General features: G+C 41.2%; 1 protein-coding gene across 3 annotated transcripts in view; it reads right to left on the minus strand.

Annotated features, from left to right (window-relative positions):
• Positions 1–13,715, minus strand: part of UBXN11 (UBX domain protein 11) — a 29,534-nt gene extending 15,819 nt beyond the window's left edge. For 2 of the 3 annotated variants that reach the window (XM_058196368.1, XM_058196367.1), the window contains exons 1-9: positions 13,669–13,715; positions 13,372–13,468; positions 12,864–12,901; positions 11,759–11,869; positions 11,194–11,294; positions 9,490–9,544; positions 8,863–8,945; positions 7,178–7,292; positions 4,307–4,524 (exon numbers count right to left, since the gene is read on the minus strand). In XM_058196368.1, coding sequence (XP_058052351.1) covers positions 4,307–4,524; positions 7,178–7,292; positions 8,863–8,945; positions 9,490–9,544; positions 11,194–11,294; positions 11,759–11,869; positions 12,864–12,901; positions 13,372–13,436 — 786 coding nt within the window. In that variant the 5' untranslated portion in view covers positions 13,437–13,468; positions 13,669–13,715. The remainder of the gene's footprint in view (positions 1–4,306; positions 4,525–7,177; positions 7,293–8,862; positions 8,946–9,489; positions 9,545–11,193; positions 11,295–11,758; positions 11,870–12,863; positions 12,902–13,371; positions 13,469–13,668) is intronic. The other variant, XM_058196370.1, reaches the window with a different exon arrangement.
• Positions 13,716–19,568: the final 5,853 nt, after the last annotated feature.

A 19,568-nucleotide genomic window follows, 5' to 3' on the forward strand; every position in this document is an offset into this window, starting at 1 on the left:
TTTGGGCGACATCATTTCATCAACTGTCTAGACTGTAATTTGTCTTTTCAAGTTTCTTGACTGGTTATTATGTTGAGGTTTACCAATTAGCTAAGAATGTACTTTATTATACCAAGAAACCAAAGGCTTAATTTACATGCAATCCAACAATTCAATTACATTTCTCTCTTCTCGGTTTTTTTTAAAATTCTACTTTATGCCTATTTTGCTCCCTTCCTTTCCATCAGGGTTAACCAAATTTTATCTGATTTTTTTATCTGTGCGGTTCTTACTTATTGTTTTAATGTTTTATATAGTCTTTTAATTTCTTGACTGTAAGATGCCTAGAGTCGCCTTGATGAGATGGGCAGCACAGAAGTCTAATCATAATTCATAAATAAATAAATTGACCCAAAGTCACCTAACTGGTTTCATGGCTAAAGTGAGACTAGAACTCATGGGCCTCCAGTTTCTAACTTAGTGTTTTAACCACTGGATCCCAGTTATTCTAATAGTGAAATGTTAATCGCAAAATTTAAATGTGAAACCATAATCCTAACTGCTTATGTAGTATTGTAGAACAAGCTTACAATTTGGCAAGTACAGGGGAGGCTTCCTATATATTCCTGGCAAAGATAAACCCACTACAGAGTCTACATTAAGTCAATAAAACAGTTATTTGGAGGGTTGGATAGACAGGAAGTGCCCCATTTATTACAGTTTCCCCAATTTCATGTTTTTCAACATTTGGACTTTATCCATTGGCCATGGTGGCTGAAGTACTAAAGTCCAAAACTTCCTGAAAGGCACCCAGTAAGACAAAACTAAGTATAATCTTGATCTTGATCTTCACTCAAAGATCAAGAACATACCAAGAAGAAACCAGATACTCAGTCAAACAACCTGGAGAATCTTAGGCAACTCTCAAAAAGAGTATAATTGCCATTCGTGCTACAGAAATGGGAAGACTATCCTAATAAGAATAAAGCTGAACACAAAGTTCTAGCAGAGGAATCATAAAATCATAATAAAGAATGCAAAAACTTTATGTTCAAAGCAGAAAATCACTGCGGGGCCTTTAGACATCAAAAGTGTGAAAGAGATCCTCAACGATTGCAGAGAAATTAAATTAATTATTTCATCTGTCTATCACAGGAACTGTAGACTAGACCAAAAGTGAGCTTAGGCTGAGTTTATCAGGATGGGAATTGGAACAACTGAAGCAAAATGGGATATCAAGAAAAATCTATTCTAGGAGGAGGTATTCAAAGACAAATCACTGGGTCTTGATGGCATCCACTTAAGAGATTTTAAATAACTCATTTGAGAAATTTATGACCTCCTTACAAATATTATCCCTTTTCACTCAAATCAGGGTCAGTGCCAGAGGTCACTGTCATATCCCTTTTAGAAAGTGATTAAGTGGAAATCCAGGAAAACTTAGGCTAGTCAGCCTAGCAACTGTTACAGGAGAATTTGTAGAAATGGTAATAATTGAAAAAAACTAAGCATACAGAACAAAGATTTGTTGCTTGTATCTTTACGATTTATATTGATATTGTTTCCTGATTGCTTATTTGTACCCTATGACTATCATTAAGTGTTGTACCTTATGATTCTTGATGAAGGTATCTTTTCTTTTATGTACACTGAGAGCATATGAACCAAGACTTGTGTGTCCAATCACACTTGGCCAATAAAAAATTCTATTCTATTCTATTCTATTCTATTCTATTCTATTCTATTCTATTCTATTCTATTCTATTCTATTCTATTCTATTCTAGCCTAGCCTAGCCTAGCCTAGCCTAGCCTAGCCTAGCCTAGCCTAGCCTAGCCAAGTCTATTTCCTTCTAAAAAGAAAATCAGAATACAAAGGAAACTCCTGCCCCATCTTGTGGTTTTTTTTAGATTTTGGGTATCAACGGGACATGGATGGAAGCATCTCTGTTAATTGGTGAATATAGGATAACAGGACTAGGGGCAGCGAATATATTTTCTCCGTATAAAAATGTCAAATCTAGGTAGATATGAAATGGAGTAGTTCAGCGAATGTCTTAACTACAATTTTCAGCCAATAACTGCCTCTTATTTACCGTAAGACAACAATCATATGAAAGCCAGTTTGATCTAGTAGTCAAGGAAGGCACAAGAAGCCAGAAGACTGTGAGCTCAGGCCGTATCTTGGCCACGAAAGCCGGCTGGGTGACCTTGGGCCGGTCACATTCTCCCGGCCCAACCCACCTCACAGGGTTGTTGTTGTGGAGAAAAGAGGAGGAGGAAGGTGTGCTGGATATGTTCACCCCCTTGACTTTTTTGTAAAAATAATAAAAAGGGGATATAAATAAATAAATAAATAAATAAATGGAAGAAGCGACTTAATTTGTATACATTGCATACATCTTTTGGGGGAGACTTTAAAAGGTCACGCCAAGTGTTAGGATTGCATGCGGTAAAAGGCCCCAGACAGCTTGGTTATTGTGGATGGGGAACTGCAGCAGGCTGAAAACAGGAAGCAGTTTCCACGTGCAATAAGGAAAACAGGAAGCAGTTTCCACGCGTCACTACCTTGCTATGAAGGCAACATACAGATTCTTGTGGTTCTCTGAAAAAGTAAGCCAAATGGCTTGGCCATCAGAAAGGGGGTATTTTCACTTCCTCCAACTCCCTTTCAGGCTGAGAAGCAGTAGGACGCGTCTTCTTAAACATGAAGCTTTCCAGTTGAAAAAGACAAAGAAATGAGAAGTAATAAAACCTTATTTCCCACCATTTCTCATTTCACAATTTCAGTTCTTTGCAAAAAAAAATAAAGCCTGCTTTGTTCTCAGCCAGACTCAAAATACTGGAGTCCTTGCTTTTAGAAGTCGCTGGAGAGAGAGAGAGAGAGAGAGAGAGAGAGAGAGAGAGAGACTGTGGGAAATAAGCCATAGGTGGAAGGGAAAGGTGCTTTCCCCACACTTCAGTACCGCAGCAGCAGTTCCCTTTCATGGTTCGTGGTCAATTCAAAATGCAATGTGTGCGTGGGCCCCGTGCATGCATCCTGTTCTCGCACATGCGCGCATGGCCCCTGCACATGTGAGCAAGGCCCCCGCATACGCCATCCCGTGCATGCGCGTGCGCCTCTGCACGTGCCCCACCCCGCACCCCCGCACATGCGCATCCACACCAGCACATGCCCTGCCTCCGCACGCGTCCTGCTCCCCTGCGCATGCGTGCGCGGTCCCCCTCCCCAGTACCCTGCTGCCCCCACACCCCGTGCATGCATGGCAGAGACCCGAAGACCAGCTAGCCGGTGGGAGGTGCGCGTGCATGCATGATGGAGCTGAACTAGGCTGACGGCTCGTGTGCCCACAGAAAGGGCACTACTGCATGCCACCTCTGGCACGCGTGCCATGGGTTCGCCATTTAGGGTCCCCTGCTTGAACAGGGGGTTGGACTGGAAGACCACTGTTACTCTGTTCTGTTAATTTCTGCAATGTTTCTGTTACCCAATCCACTTGAGTTGGAATCCTTCTTCTTTCTTTTCTCTAACTGGATAGTTGCTAATTCAATATTCCTCTCAATAACTTCTCCATTTCTTATTATCCCATTTCCCCTTCTGCGCTACTATTTTAAGTCTCCAGTGCTTCCTTTTTGTTTCATGTTTTCCTGCCACGTTCCATATTCTCTTTTATTTTCTCTTTCAAGCATGGTCATCATCATCATTAACAATAATATTACATTGTAATATTATTTACAATTAAATAATATTGTTATATTAAATAAAATTAAATTATAAAATTAAATTATTATAAATTGTTAATGGGAAACATAACATTACATGCCACGCGCTATTTATGTTGGAAGCTGCTTATTCCAAGGCTGAACTTTCAGAGATGTATGTCTCGGCCCAACATGGAATAAGTGCGCTTCCACATCAGTTTGACGGCTACATGTTGCATCTTTGCCGCTTCTTATCTTATCAGTCTTTTCAAACCTAATGATCAAAATGCCCAAGGACCCACTAAAAGATAAGATTCTTGCCATTCTCTGCCACAATAGAAGGAAGGGGAGGGGCTTGGCCATGGTTGTGGGAGAATGTTACTGCCACAAAAGGCTTATTTTGTACATGTACTAGTAACTCTCATATTCCAATCAAAGAGAATATTTCTAGCTCAGGGTTTCAAATGAGAGGTCCTTTGCTGCTACTATAAGCTTGGATGTTTCCTTGCAGATATTTCATTCCCCAAATTTCGCAATGTCATGAGTGCTAATGCCATCAGAGAATCTCAGAGAATCTCAGATCAGCTGCTAGTCAACAATTGTGTTTCTTTGAAGCTTGATCCCTACCTGAGTGGAAGGATCTTCATATGACCGAAAAGGCCCATTGAACATGACAATCCCATTCTGATAGAAGGTGATCGGAACGGAATCCAAGCGCTTCAACCGAGCTCCACCTGTCGTGTGTTTGATTTGGGACACACCTTCCCCAGCCAGCAGGTTCAAATCTTTCAGATTTTTGAAAATCAAATCAAAATTGATTGGGGTTTCAGAAATGATGGCTTCGCCTGTACGAAAGGAGAAATGACTGTGGGAAGGCAAGGATAAGTAAGGCATCTTCCAGCCTATAGTGATATTTAGTTCTGAATTTTAGTGCAAGCTCAGTATTTGAACTGCATCTTTGCTGAAGCGAAACCAACACTCCAATGCAATCTTCCCAAACCCAAATGTGATATCCTCCAGATGCCCTCTTGACTGAGATTCTGGGAATTGTAGTCTAAATACACCTGGGGGGGGGCACTAGTTTGGTGGACCTGGCAATGGAATGCTATTATCTGCATTTCTGTAACAAAGGCATTGCTTTATCTGATAAGTTTCTCATCTTATGCTACAGGTATACCGATTCCACATACACCCTACCCTCCAGGGAGAGATACATAGCACAGTCTAAAAACGAAGATATGTTTGTGGCTTTTAAAAATATATTTTAAATTTCTATAGTAATTCTCACTGCAAAACCTCCTCCAAAGGATCTGCAATATAATTCAAAGTATATAATTAAAATAATCATAGCGTTCAATTGAATTACAAGCAACAAAAATAAAATATTTAATATTTAGGAAGCTGGCAGAATAATTTCCAAACTTGTCTGAATAGAAGAATGAGTAGAACAATTTCCCGAGGACTAAAAAGGCCAATTTGTGTTTCCTAGTATATAAAACAAATCAGCTTTGATAGGAGCAGTCAATAAAAGCTTTCTTCCAAGACTGACCTGAAAGTCTTGCTCTTTGTTATCACAAGTCTAACAATCAGCAGGATTGTCCCAAAGGTGCTTTTCAAAAAGAAACTGGACATTCTTGGGGTTTTTTTTTCCTTGAAGACATTTTGCTACTCATCCAAGAAGCTTCTTCAGTTCTGACTGAATGTTGTCCCACCATTCAGTCAGAACTGAAGCAGCTTCTTGGATGAGAAGCAAAATGACTTCAAGGAAAAAAACCCAAGAATGTCCCGTTGCCTTTTGAAAACATCTTTGGGACAAGCACAACCTGGATAATTGGGAATCTCTATAGACATATCAGCAGGATTATATAATGAACATTGATGGGGAGAAGATATCAAAATACATAGCTACAGGGATGGGCTTCAGCCGGTTCAGGCGAATCGGATGTCAATTTTAATCTGGTTCGCTGAAGTCCTTAGAAGTCCTTAGAACAGTTGTTCTAAGGACTGGCTGACCCCGCCCCACCCCACCCCGCCCCTCCCAGGAGTCTCCACACAGCCCATTTTGGATGCCAGGTAAGTGCAGAGTACATGTGGAGGTTCTGGGAGGGTGAAAAATGGGCCTACGAAAAGTACTGGCAGTCCGGAAACTGGCCCATTTCTGGCCTCCGGAGGGCTCTGGTGCCTGGGGGAGGCCATTTTTGCCCTCCTGGAGGCTCCGGGAAAGCCTCCAGAGCCTGGGGAGGGCGAAAAATGGGCCTACTGGAAGTACCAGAAGTCCTGAAAGGGGCCCATTTCTGCCCGTTTTCTGTCTCCTGGAGGCTGGGGAGGGTGAAAATGCCCCCCCCCCCGCCGTGGTGGAGGCAGCCAAGTAGGCCACACACCCATGGCCACATCCACTGGGCAGCGAACCAATTGCTGAAATTTTTCAGTCCCACCCCTGCGTACCTACTTTATGAAATTTTGCAAAGAAAAAAAGATTTGTTTCCTCTTTCAAGAAACTGGACATTCTTGGGGTTTTTTTTTCCTTGAAAACATTTTGCGACTCATCCAAGAAGCTTCTTCAGTTCTGACTGAATGTTGTCCCACCATTCAGTCAGAACTGAAGCAGCTTCTTGGATGAGAAGCAAAATGACTTCAAGGAAAAAAACCCAAGAATGTCCCGTTGCCTTTTGAAAACATCTTTGGGACAAGCACAACCTGGATAATTGGGAATCTCTATAGACATATCAGCAGGATTATATAATGAACATTGATGGGGAGAAGATATCAAAATACATAGCTACAGGGATGGGCTTCAGCCGGTTCAGGCGAATCGGATGTCAATTTTAATCTGGTTCGCTGAAGTCCTTAGAAGTCCTTAGAACAGTTGTTCTAAGGACTGGCTGACCCCGCCCCACCCCACCCCGCCCCTCCCAGGAGTCTCCACACAGCCCATTTTGGATGCCAGGTAAGTGCAGAGTACATGTGGAGGTTCTGGGAGGGTGAAAAATGGGCCTACGAAAAGTACTGGCAGTCCGGAAACTGGCCCATTTCTGGCCTCCGGAGGGCTCTGGTGCCTGGGGGAGGCCATTTTTGCCCTCCTGGAGGCTCCGGGAAAGCCTCCAGAGCCTGGGGAGGGCGAAAAATGGGCCTACTGGAAGTACCAGAAGTCCTGAAAGGGGCCCATTTCTGCCCGTTTTCTGTCTCCTGGAGGCTGGGGAGGGTGAAAATGCCCCCCCCCCCGCCGTGGTGGAGGCAGCCAAGTAGGCCACACACCCATGGCCACATCCACTGGGCAGCGAACCAATTGCTGAAATTTTTCAGTCCCACCCCTGCGTACCTACTTTATGAAATTTTGCAAAGAAAAAAAGATTTGTTTCCTCTTTCAAGAAACTAATAATATGCCTTTCATTATTCACAAAATCAATAGAGAAAGGGGAGAAGAAGATGAGATTAAAATAAACGATAAAATATATTTTCATGCTTCTTTTAAAAAGGCAGTCATTCCTCCCAGCTAACCTGGTTTCCAAAAAGTCCTTGATGTCAAACTCTCTCCTTCCTCTGGTGACTCACGATCTCTCAGAGAATCTGGGTCTTCCCCGACCCAGATCAATCCATAGTCATTCAGAAACCGCTTTATGGGAGAGGGAATAGAAAATTCAGAGGACAAGAAAATTGATAGTATTTCTTAATTTTTATATTAATCTTTTTGTCTGCAATGACATAATATGTACATTCCAAGATGGAATAGGAAAACTAAGTTTGTTAAACCTGCAAGTCAACTAAGGCCATTTTTAACTAGGGAATTTTAATACATTTAAAAATGTTGTTTGGGAAGGAAGTCCTGACACGAAGCCACCTCTGCAGATGTAGAGTCCCTCCCGTCCCTTCTTAATACCAACAGAGAAAGGCATAAAGCACATGTGTCAAAATCAAGATCCACAGGCCGTATCCAGCTCACAGGGTGCTTAGATCTGGCCCATGGGGCAACCCCGGAAACAGCAAAGGACCAGCCTATGGTGCTTCTGCCAGCGAAAATGGAGCGGCCGTGTGCAGCCCTCCTGAGTGCCGTTTTTGTTGGCAGAGGCTTGCAGGATGCTGTTGCAGCCAAAAATGGAACTTGGAAGCCCGTTTTCACTGGCAGAGTATTGAGCCACATGTTGTGGTCCACCAGCAGCCTGCGTAGCTGGCAACGGAGTCGGACAGTGAGGAGGCTGGGGAGGACAATGGGCCAGTCCTGGAGTCAGAGGAAGGCCCGGATGAGGGTTCTGCGTCAGAGGCAGAGATGGGGCCAGGGCCATCGGGGAGTGATGTGCAGACTCTGGAGCCTCTAGAGGCAGACAGCAGAGAGGCAGAGGAACAGGAGGAGCCTGTTCCTAGTGCATGCATACGAAGAGCTGCCAAAAGGCAAGAGCAGCTAAAGTTAAAAGGAAAACTCGGGAGTAAGGCCAGGAAATGACTGGTCCTTCCCATAAGGCTTAAAAGAGCAGCAACAGCTCTTGGACTCTTGGTAGGAAAGCAACGTTGCTACATTTGTTTCTAGTTGGCATCTCTTGTTTCTGAACTTCGTGGGGCTTTGCCTAGAAAAGCCTTTGGCAGGGTGCCAAAGAAGACAAAAGTTTGTGATAAGGCCGGAGGACTTTTTTTGAAGAATTTGTTTTGGAATTAATTTGGACTAAGCTGAGAATGAAGTAATTCTCAGCTGTTCTAATAAAATATGTTTGTTTAGGACTGGTTGTGTCTGGTAATAACTACTTGACTTGAGCCTAGGTCACACCACCACCACAGGTGCTCCTGACATGAGTGAAGTTGAGCTGGCCATGCCCACTCTGGCCACGCCCACCCCAGCTCCCCAAGGTCAAACACAACCCTGATGCAGCCCTCAATGAAATTGAGTTTGACATGCCTGCCATAAAGAGTGGTGTTTGTGTGTGTCCCATCTTCTTTCCACTACTGTTTGCATTAAACACACTGTAGTTTTCCAGTTCAACAACTGTCAGTTTTCCTTGAATTCATGAAAAAGCTCAGATTCCTTCCTTCCTTTAACAGAGATGGAAGGGACCCTGGAGATCATCTAGTCCAACCCCTCTGCTCATGCAGGAGACCTGTACTAGGGATTCAAATAGCTAACCTTTCTGATCAACAAGCTCAGTGTCCTAAAGGAAAGCAGAATTTTTTTTATTTCTTTCCATTATGTAGCTAACCTCCATTTCCCAGACCTGACGTTGCAGCTGAAGGCATAACATTTCCAGTTCCTCAACTCGGGTTGCCCCTGATGACGCTTTTTCTATAGGGAGGCAAAAATAAATAAAATAATAGAATTTGGAATTCTTTTTTCTTTTAAATATCAAACTATACCAAACGAAAATCAATAAATGTTCTGATTTGGAACAGAAAATAAGACAAATTTATTTTGGGATATATATATATATAATATATATATAGGTCTTTGGTTGTTCGGGTTTTCTCCCGTGTAAAATTGGAAGTGTCTTGGCGACGTTTCGACGAAGTCTCATTCGTCATCTTCAGGCTTCAGCTTCAGTATATATATATATATATATATATATATATATATATATATATATATATATATATATATATATATATATATATATATATATATATATATATATATATATATATATATATATCTCCTTTGTATTATTTTTCCACATTTCATCAGTTTCAGATCTTAGTAGTCTACAAAGTCTTAAAATCCTTCTCTCTATTAATGGTAAGGACGAAATATGGTCTCTTGTTTCGCATTTCCCATCTTTACCTAGACAGTGTCACTGCCTGCTGTTGAGGACTAAAAGAAAAGGAAGGGTTACCTGTTCTCTTCTGAAGGGTTTTGATCTGCTCCTCAAGTTCTCTGATCTTCTTATTCTGCCAACCCAAAAGCAAAGGCCAAAACAAGTTGCTTTTTGTATTAATGCAAACTCAACTTGATTATTATAGACACAGAGCCAGGCAATTTTCTGAAACTTGGAAAGCACATTAGTCCCCTATCTATTTTCAACAGGCACTATTCACGCTTCATTATCTGCATTCGAAAAATTATCCTACCCTTGACTATCTCTATTCCCCCTGACAGTGCAAAAGATCAGGACCGGGGTGAAATCCAGCAGGTTCTGACAGGTTCTGGAGAACCGGTAGCGGAAATTTTGAGCAGTTCAGTGAACCGGTAGCAAAAATTTTGAGCAGTTCAGAGAACTGCCAAATACCATCTCCGGCTGGCCTCAGAGTGGGGTGGGAATGGAGACTTTGCAATATCCTTCCCCCAGGAGTGGGGAGGAAATGGGGTTTTTGCAGTATCCTTTCCCTGCCACGCCCACCAAGCCACGCCCACAGAACTAGTAGTAAAAAAATGTGGATTTCACCCCTGAACAGGACCCATACATTAACTTACAGTACAAAAGATTTAGTCAATCAGGTGCTCAATAAGGGTCAAAGGAATTCAAGGGAGGCTGGCCTTGGAGCACTTGTGGACACATAAGAATTCTAAGCTAATGACACGTTTAACTCCGCCACCTAGTCCTGCCTGCTCTTCTACAGTCAGTTTTAAAACCAGGCATGGCGTCCCATGGTCATGTAACTGATTCACAATGCTTTTTACCAATTTATGGCAAAATCGACCCAAAGAATGGGTTCGCTTAAAAACTGCCTCCCTTGCTTAACAACTGCCCTGTTCACTTAACAACCTCCATATTTGTTTAACAACCCCGCCCCATTCTTTTAACACTCACCATGTTTGCTTAACAACTACTGCCCCCCAAAAAATCAGAAATTTACTTCTGGTTATGTAGTGCCTCGACTTATAATCATAGCAACGTAAAACCAAATTTCTGGTCCCACTTAGTCATAAGTCAAGGAACTACCTGTACCTCTTTTCAAGTGTATCTGTTCAGTTTTTAAGACTCCAATCTTCCCTAATTGCAAAGAAAACACTTCTGAGTATTGCTGCTTGTATTCTTATGATTTATATTGATATTGTTTCCTGATTGCTTATTTGTATCCTATAACTATCATTAAGTGTTGTACCTTAGAATTCTTAATGAACGTATCTTTTCTTTTATGTACCCTGAGAGCGTATGCACCAAGACAAATTCCTTATGTGTCCAATCACATTTGGCCAATAAAAAATTCTATTCTATTCTATTCTATTAACTCCAAACATACCAATGTAATAGCAACTATAGTAATGCCCGTTTAGCATACAGGGTTTTTTATTGTATCTTTTAAATTTCTTTGCACATCTTGTGCCAAATTCTCTACATTTATTATCCTTTGGTCTCTTTTAATGTGTTGTTTTGATCTTATTATATTACTTGTTTTACACTATTTTTATTGTAATCATAACTCTACTTAATTTTGCTGCTTATCCTAATGAGATATCTACGACAAGCTGACGTAAAAAAATAAAAAAAATAAAAAAAACAAAATGGTAAGTAAAATCTTAACAAAATGTCAACAGTTTCCAATCTGAACTGTTACAAATAGTTCAAGGGCAACTCCTACACTGGTTGTATTGTCACCTTTTCTTGGATGGCTTGTGCTTGGCTCTTGACTTTCTGCTCCAAAGAAGCAATCTTCTGCATCATAGAAGTCATCAACTCCATATCAGTCGGAGCGTTCCCTGAAGACATGAAATCAGCAGAATATGAGGACAATCTGGAGGTGAACCTTCATGCTAGCAATTGGTTTAAGGGCATTTTGTATTGTTGAAAAATGGGGCATACTTCCAGAAGATTTGCTATGTTGTCTGCATTGGCTCTTTATCTATAGCAGTATCTCCACTTTCATGAGGAGAAGCTATTTGATTTCAGGGAAAAGGGCTGTTTAATTGGTTTTGTTCTATACCCAAAATTGAGATTTTTTAGGAATCCAAATTCTGGTCCAAATCTATAAGGAACCACAAAGTATTCTTAATAGCACAGGAACATGGGTCTCATTAAGTCTGAGTCAGCTTTTTAAACTGTATAGTGAATTATAATTAAACTTACTCTTACTCATTCCAAAGTGAGACTGTGCAGCTAATGTAAATGCTTAGCATTACCCAGTACAGTTACATAATTCTATGTCCAATTCTTTGACTCATACCAAAAGTGGTTGATTGTGCTGTAGCTCCATTTGAGCAAGAAGGCAAATTAATTTGTACTGGAATTTGAGCTCCTGGCCCTAGAATTTCATCCATCATAGCAGCTTCATCTTCTGTGAATCAAAGGAATTACACTATTATCAAGAGCAAACCTATGATATTCTCTTTATTCTGCTTGTTTAGAGAGAAAGAGAGAGCAAACCCCACACTCTTCTAGCACTGATGATGTTATCTAGTTGGGTAATGAAACATCTGCAAGAAAACAACCAAGCTCAGAGAGCACCAGGGACTCCATTGTTCAGAAAGAAACCACATATCAATTGTATCATTTTCCCATATAGACTGATATAACAAAGTGAAAGACTGATTCAAAGCAGATTTTTTCCCCCAAGATAACTGTAAAGGTAAAGGTTCTCCTCGCACATACGTGCTAGTCGTTCTCGACTCTAGGGAACGGTGCTCATCTCCGTTTCAAAGCCGAAGACGTCTCCGTGGTCATGTGGCTGGCATGACTCAACGCCAAAGGCGCACGAAACGCTGTTACCTTCCCACCAAAGGTGGTCCCTATTTTTCTACTTGCATTTTTTACGTGCTTTTGAACTGCTAGGTGGCAGAAGCTGGGACAAGTAACAGGAACTCACCCCGTTAGGCGGCACTAGGGATTCGAACCGCTGATCTGCCAACCTTTCAATTGATAAGCTCAGCGTCTTACCCACTAAGCCACCACGTCCCTTAAGATAACTGTGTAACACACTAAACCAGCATTAATTGCAACTACCATCTTTTACTAATTGACATCTATTTGACTGTAAAAGATAATCAGATCAAATCAATTGGTCAGATCAAGCAGACCTTTCTTAGTTCCATAGTTCCTATATGTGCCCCAAAGGTTATTTTCATAGCATTTTGTAGTTTAATTGTTTGCTGGTAGATTTTTAAAACCTTTATGGAAATATATAACATTAACGATATGGTATTTAAACACAAACATTTTTTATGAATACCTGGGATGTGAAAATATTCCTATGGATCATTAAACTATAAGAAAAGCTTACAATGTTTACAACCAGTATTTAAAATAAAAGGTATGAAGCTTTGACAATTTACCATTCTGGATATTTATCGGGAGTGGTCCTGCCTTTTTCCTAAAATCCAGAAACAAATGGGAGAAACAATTAAAAAAAAAATAAAGAGGAAAATTCATTCAAATTATCATGTCAATATATCACGTTTGCAATCACGTTTGCAGGGTTGCATACAAATTATTCTTTGGAACGTTTTAGTTCTTCTTTTTAAGGAAGTTAGACCATATGCATAACTCAAACAAGAACTCGGGATTTCCTGCATGAATATGTAACATTAAAATAGGAAGAAATAAAAATATATAAAAAGTCATGACTAATAGTTTCAAATTGTAGTAAAACTGAATAAAACTAAGTGCATTAGAAACATTTAAATTCTCCTACGTAATGCTCTCACAACTGGCAGAAGCTTAAGGGCTATTTTGGTCATTCAAAAGAGGACTGTCCATCTATTGTGATATTCAGAAGCCGAAATATGGGATTTTTTTTCTACCACAGATTTAGATGATTTCTTCCAATAAGCCCTCACTTACTCTGTTGGCTGCAGCTGAAGTGGCATTCTACGAATCTTGCTGAGAGAAGAGAAGGGAGATGACATTTTTCCCCCCCCCTTGAACACAGTTGTAATTCCTAGGTGGAGAAAAGAGGTAAAAATGCTTTACTTTTGGAGACCATTTTGGATGAGAACCAACGTGCCCCGCCAGTTTGGGGAGGCGCCGGGGATTTTTCTGCAGGTCTTTTCGTCGGGATGAGGCAGCCTCGTCAAGGGCAGGTGGGAAAACGAGGGGCAGGGGGTGGGGTGGGGGGCTCCCGCTCCCCCCGGGACTCACCGGCCCCTCCAGAGGCTTCAGAGAGGCGCCGCCATCTTGTTGACCGGCGGTTGCCTAGGCTACCGCCCCTGCTTCAGCTCCCGAAACTACAAGTCCCGACGTTCCAAGCAGGGCCAGCCGCCTACCTGGTTCGGCTGGACTTCTCAAAAGTTGCTTTTAACAGAATAGAATAGAATTTTTATTGGCCAAGTGTGGTTGGACACACAAGAAATTTATCTTTGGTGCATACGCTCTCAGTGTATATAAAAGAAAAGATACTTTCATCAAGGCACAACACTTACAGCACTTAATGATACTCATAGGGTACAAATTTAACACTTAATGATACAACACTTAATGATAGTCATAGAATAGAATAGAATAGAATAGAATAGAATAGAATAGAATAGAATAGAATAGAATAGATTTTTTTATTGGCCAAGTGTGATTGGACACACAAGGAATTTGTCTTGGTGCAGATGCTCTCAGTGTACATAAAAGAAAAGATACCTTCATCAAGAATCATAAGGTACAACACTTAATGATAGTCATAGAATAGAACAGAATAGAACAGAATAGAATAGAATAGAATAGAATAGAATAGAATAGAATAGAATTCTTTTATTGGCCAACTGTGATTGGACATACAAGGAATTTGTCTTGGTGCAGATGCTCTCAGTGTACATAAAAGAAAAGATACCTTCATCAAGAATCATAAGGTACAACACTTAATGATAGTCATAGAATAGAATAGAACAGAACAGAACAGAACAGAACAGAACAGAACAGAATAGAATAGAATAGAATAGAATAGAATAGAATAGAATAGAATTCTTTTATTGGCCAACTGTGATTGGACATACAAGGAATTTGTCTTGGTGCAGATGCTCTCAGTGTACATAAAAGATACCTTCATCAAGGTACAACTCTTACAACACTTAATGATAGTCATAGGGTACAAATTTAACACTTAATGATATAACAATGATAGTCATAGAATAGAATAGAATAGAATAGAATAGAATAGAATAGAATAGAATAGAATAGAATAGAATAGAATAGAATTTTTTTATTGGCCAAGTGTGATTGGACACACAAGGAATTTGTCTTGGTGCAGATGCTCTCAGTATACATAAAGGTACAACACCTACAACACTTAATGATAGTCATAGGCTACAAATAAGCAATCAGAAAACAATCAATTGCAGTATAAATCGTAAGGATATAAACAACAAAGTTACAGTCGTAAGTGGAAAGAGATGGGTGGTGGGAACGATGAGGAGATTAATAGTAGTGCAGATTTAGTGAATAGTTTGACAGTGTTGAGGGAATTATTTGTTTAGCAAAGTGATGGTGTTTGGGGAAAAGCTGTCCTTGTGTCTAGTTGTTCTGATGTGCAATGCTCTATAGCGTTATTTTGAGGGTAGGAGTTGAAACAGTTTATGTCCAGGTTGTGAGGGATCTGTAAATATTTTCACATCCCTCTTTTTGATTTGTGCAGTATACAGGTCCTCAGTGGAAGGCAGGTTGGTAGCCATGGTTTTTTCTGCAGTTCTTTTCAAAAGGCAACTTGGATTTTCTACCTTTTAAATTTTTCTTAAGCATCTTTCTTAGCACCTTTGGGACAACCACAGTCTGGATGGTTGAGAATCTCCATAGGGATTCATTCAGCTTCTTCTTTTTTTTAATGTATTTTTTGCAGAGGCCGGGCAGAGTCCATCTCTCACATCATTTGTATCTCTGTCGTTGCATTGTTTTCAGAGTGTGGGGGGGGGGCGGGGGGAGAGAAATCAATGCAGCTTTGGACATGATTATCATCTGTCCCCTTCCAAGTGGATGAGTGAGAGGGTGGGTGTATGGATGGATCATGGATGGATGGAGTGGATGTATAAGAAGCCACAAAGTCAGTGTGGGCTCTTAACAGGGATAGATTTACTCCAAGATCATATGTTACCAAGGTGATCCTTTAGAACAGGCGTCTCCAACCTTGGCAACTTTAAGCCTGGCGGTCTTTAACTCCCAGAATTCTGGGAGTTGAAGTCCACCAAGCTTAAAATTGCCAAGATTGGAGACCCCTCCTTTAGAATAGAATAGAATAGAATAGAATAGAATAGAATAGAATAGAATAGAATAGAATAGAATACCAGAGTTGGAAGAGACCTTGGAGGTCTTCCCTGCCTAGGCAGGAAACTCTACAGCATTTCAGAAAAATGGTTATCCAACATCTTCTTAAAAACTTCCAGTGTTGAAGCATTCACAACTTCTGGAGGCAAGTAGTTCCACTGATTAATTGTTCTAACTGTCAGGAAATTTCTCCTTAGTTCTAAGTTGCTTCTCTCCTTGATTGTCCCACCTTTTTTTTTTTCTGAAATGGTATAGTTCTCCTGCTTGAGCAGGGGGCTCGACTAGAAGACCTCCAGGGTCCCTTCCAGCTCATTCTCTTCTACTTATTAACAACCAAATGACTGCAAGGAATATAAATCCTTCCATCTTCCACCATTCAGTCAGAACTGAAGAAGCTTCTTGGATGAGAAGCGAAACATCTTCAAGGAAAAAGGATTTTCCAAAAGTGCCCCCGCATAGAGTATGTCCACCTTGCTGTTGGTCGTTCTCTTCTGTTTCTTTTCACCTTTCCCAGCATTGGACCATTTTCCAGAGATCTAGGTCTTCCGAAGTAGCATAAAAATAGCCTGCTCATGTGTCCTTGGAGTCACAACTCTGGACTGATTTGTCCGATGGTCCGTCAATTTGTTTTCTTGGCTGTCCATAGACTCCAATTCAGTGGTGAAATCCAATTTTTTTTACTACCGGTTCTTTGGGCGTGGCTTGGTGGGCGTGGTGTGGCTTGGTGGGTGTGGCAGGGGAAGGATACTGCAAAATCTCCATTCCCACCCCACTCTGGCGCCAGCCAGAGGTGGCATTTGCCGGTTCTGTGAACTGCTCAAAATTTCTGCTGCCGGTTCTCCAGAACCTGATGGATTTTACCCCTGCTCCATTTTCTATAAGTTTCAGTTAGCTCACCCCATGCAATGGCAAATGTCTGGAAAGCCCAAACGGCCTATCCCGGATGCTAAAAGCCAAACATTTTGTGTGCATTCATCGCATGTACTATGCCTTCATTATAACGCTGGATTTATATAAATCTGGGCATTGTGGTTTGTAAAAATCCTTTTTTCTTCCTTAGACTGACGTTGGGCAAGTCTTTGTGTTGCTTTCTCTGCAATGCTGTAAATAAGGGACTTTCTTTGAAGGAAGATTTTGGCTATTGCTCCTGATGCACCGACTTTCGAATAGCACAAAGATAAATGAAAGTGGAATTCACTTTTATTAGGGCAAATTTTTTGGGGGGGCACGTCTGTATGCAATGTTTGTTTAGTCAAAAAAGGACAAGAAAGGAAGATGAAAGTGAGAAGATTCTGCTAAATCAAACAAGCTACATCAAACCTAGCACTGCCACACTGATCGATCAAGTGTCTTGGGGAAACCTCCAAGCGAGTTAGACAAATGCAGTCTTCCTGTTGGCATTTTTCAGCTCCATGGTACTAAAAGGCTCTGAAAGTAACATAGAATCTCTAACCATTTTTTCAGATGTATTACTCCCTACCAATTTACAGTCAATATCAGTAGAGTGCAGGGGTGAAATGCTCCCGGTTTGGACCGGATCGCCTGATCCGGTCCAAAAATCTCTGCCCGCCGCCACCCCAGCTGAGCCACGTGATCATCAGAGGGTTTTTTTTTTTTTACTTTTAAAAACATTTTTTCTTTGGCCAAAAAAATGCTTTTAAAAGTAAAAAAAAAAGCTTCTGATGATCGCATGGCTCAGCTGGGATCGTCAGAGCCTTTTAAAAGCATTTTTTCTACAACCTCTTCAGCCGAAGAGGTTGTAAAAAAAAAATTTTAAAGGCTCCTCTGGCGATCCCAGCTGAGTCGCCTGATCATCAGAACCCTTTAAAAGCATGTTTTCTACAAGCTCTTCGGTCGAAGAGGATGTCGAAAAAATGTTTTTAAAAGGTTCTGGCGATCAGGCAACTTAGCTGGGATCATCAGAACCCTTTAAAAGCCTTTTTTCCTCTGGCGATCCCAGCTGAGTTGCCTGATCATCAGAGGCTTTTAAAAGCATTTTTATACAAGCTCTTCAGCCAAAGAAATTGTAGAAAAAATGCTTTTAAAAGGGAAGTTTAAAAAAAAGTTGGCCATGCCCACCCAGTCACATTACCGCCTCCCCACCAAGCCACGCCCACAGAACTGGTAGTAACGAATTTTACATTTCACCCCTGGTAGAGTGGTGCATGATTTGAAAATTGTTCAGATTATTTCCTTTGTGCAGGAGCCTTAGCCCAGCACGTTTAAAGTATCTGCAGCTGTTAATAAATCTATTTATTGGTGTCTTTTCTCTGAGAAAGCTTGAAAAAAATCAGCTGCTTTAAAGAGGTGTTGCATTCACACCCCTTGCATTCTGAAGACACTCTTCTGATCATTTTTGAAGAATGCATAGTCTTCCTATTGATCAGGTGATCCACCACTTTGGCTGTCTAAGCATTAGCACATGCACACTGAATATCAAAAGAAACACCCAGAAAGCAGCAGATTCATGTTTTGCAAACAAATAAGAGGTTTCCATAAATCCTGTCTCCGATCCAAATTATTTTCCTCTGTGTTCACGGATTTAATTACTAAGTGAATCACGTTGTTAAGAAAATCCAGCTTCTTTCTTTCTTTCTTTCTTTCACTTTGCTTGTCGGAAGCCAGTTAGGAAGGTCACAGATGGAGATCACATGACCCCAGGAGACTGAAACTATCATAAAGAGCCATGGTGGCACAGTGGTTAGAATGCAATACTGCAGGGCTACCTCACTGCTCACTCCAGCAGTTCGATCCTGACCGACTCAAGGTTGACTCAGCCTTCCATCCTTCCGAGGCCGGTAAAATGAGGACCCAGAATATTTTGGGCAATATGCCGACTCTGTAAACAGCTTAGAAAGGGCTGTAAAGCAGGGGTCTCCAACTTTGGTCCCTTTAAGGCTTTTCAGCTTTGCTGGCTGAGGGACTCTGGGAGTTGACGTCCACAAGTCTTAAAGGGACCAAGGTTGGAGACCCCTGCTGTAAAGCACTATGAAGTGATATATAAGTATAAGTGCTATTGCCTTCCTTCCTTCCTTCCTTCCTTCCTTCCTTCCTTCCTTCCTTCCTTCCTTCCTTCCTTCCTTCCTTGCTGTGGTGGTGCAATGGTTAGAATGCAGTATTGCAGGCTCATTTTGCTGACTGCCAACAGTTCGATTCTCACTGGCTCAAGCTTATCTCAGCCTTCCATCCTTCCGAGGTCGGTAAAATGAGGACCCAGACTGTTGGAGGGAATATGCTGACTCTGTAAACTGCTTAGAGAGGGCTGTAAAGCACTATGAAGCCGTATATAAGTCTTAAGTGCTATTGCTATTATAAGAGCTGTGCTGCCACAGTGGTTAGAATGCAGCGTTGCAGACCAACTCTGCCCATTTCCAGGAGTTCGATCCTGACCGGCTCAAGATTGACTCAGCCTTCCATCCTTCTGAGGTGGGTAAAATGAGGACCCAGATTATTGGGGGCAATAGGCAGACTCTGTAAACTGCTTATTGAGGGCTGTAAAGCACTATGAAGCCGTATATACATCTAAATGGTTTTGCTATAAAAACAAGTGCCCAAATTTTGAACACATGACAATGAAGATGCTGTAATGATAGCAAATCCGAGGACTTAAGACACTTTTTTTTAAAGTTGTTATAACTTTGAATGGTCATGAAACAAAGGGCAGTAAGTTGTGGACTACCTGTCTATACATATGTGCATCTCTATTCCGCAGACACAGAATAAGATGGGCATCCCTGCTGCCATCCAATAATTTCTACTACTTCAGGTAGCTGCCACAATCTGCCTAATGATACAAC

Source organism: Ahaetulla prasina, chromosome 10, assembly GCF_028640845.1.
Source record: "Ahaetulla prasina isolate Xishuangbanna chromosome 10, ASM2864084v1, whole genome shotgun sequence".
In the NCBI taxonomy this organism is placed as follows: Eukaryota; Metazoa; Chordata; class Lepidosauria; order Squamata; family Colubridae; genus Ahaetulla; species Ahaetulla prasina.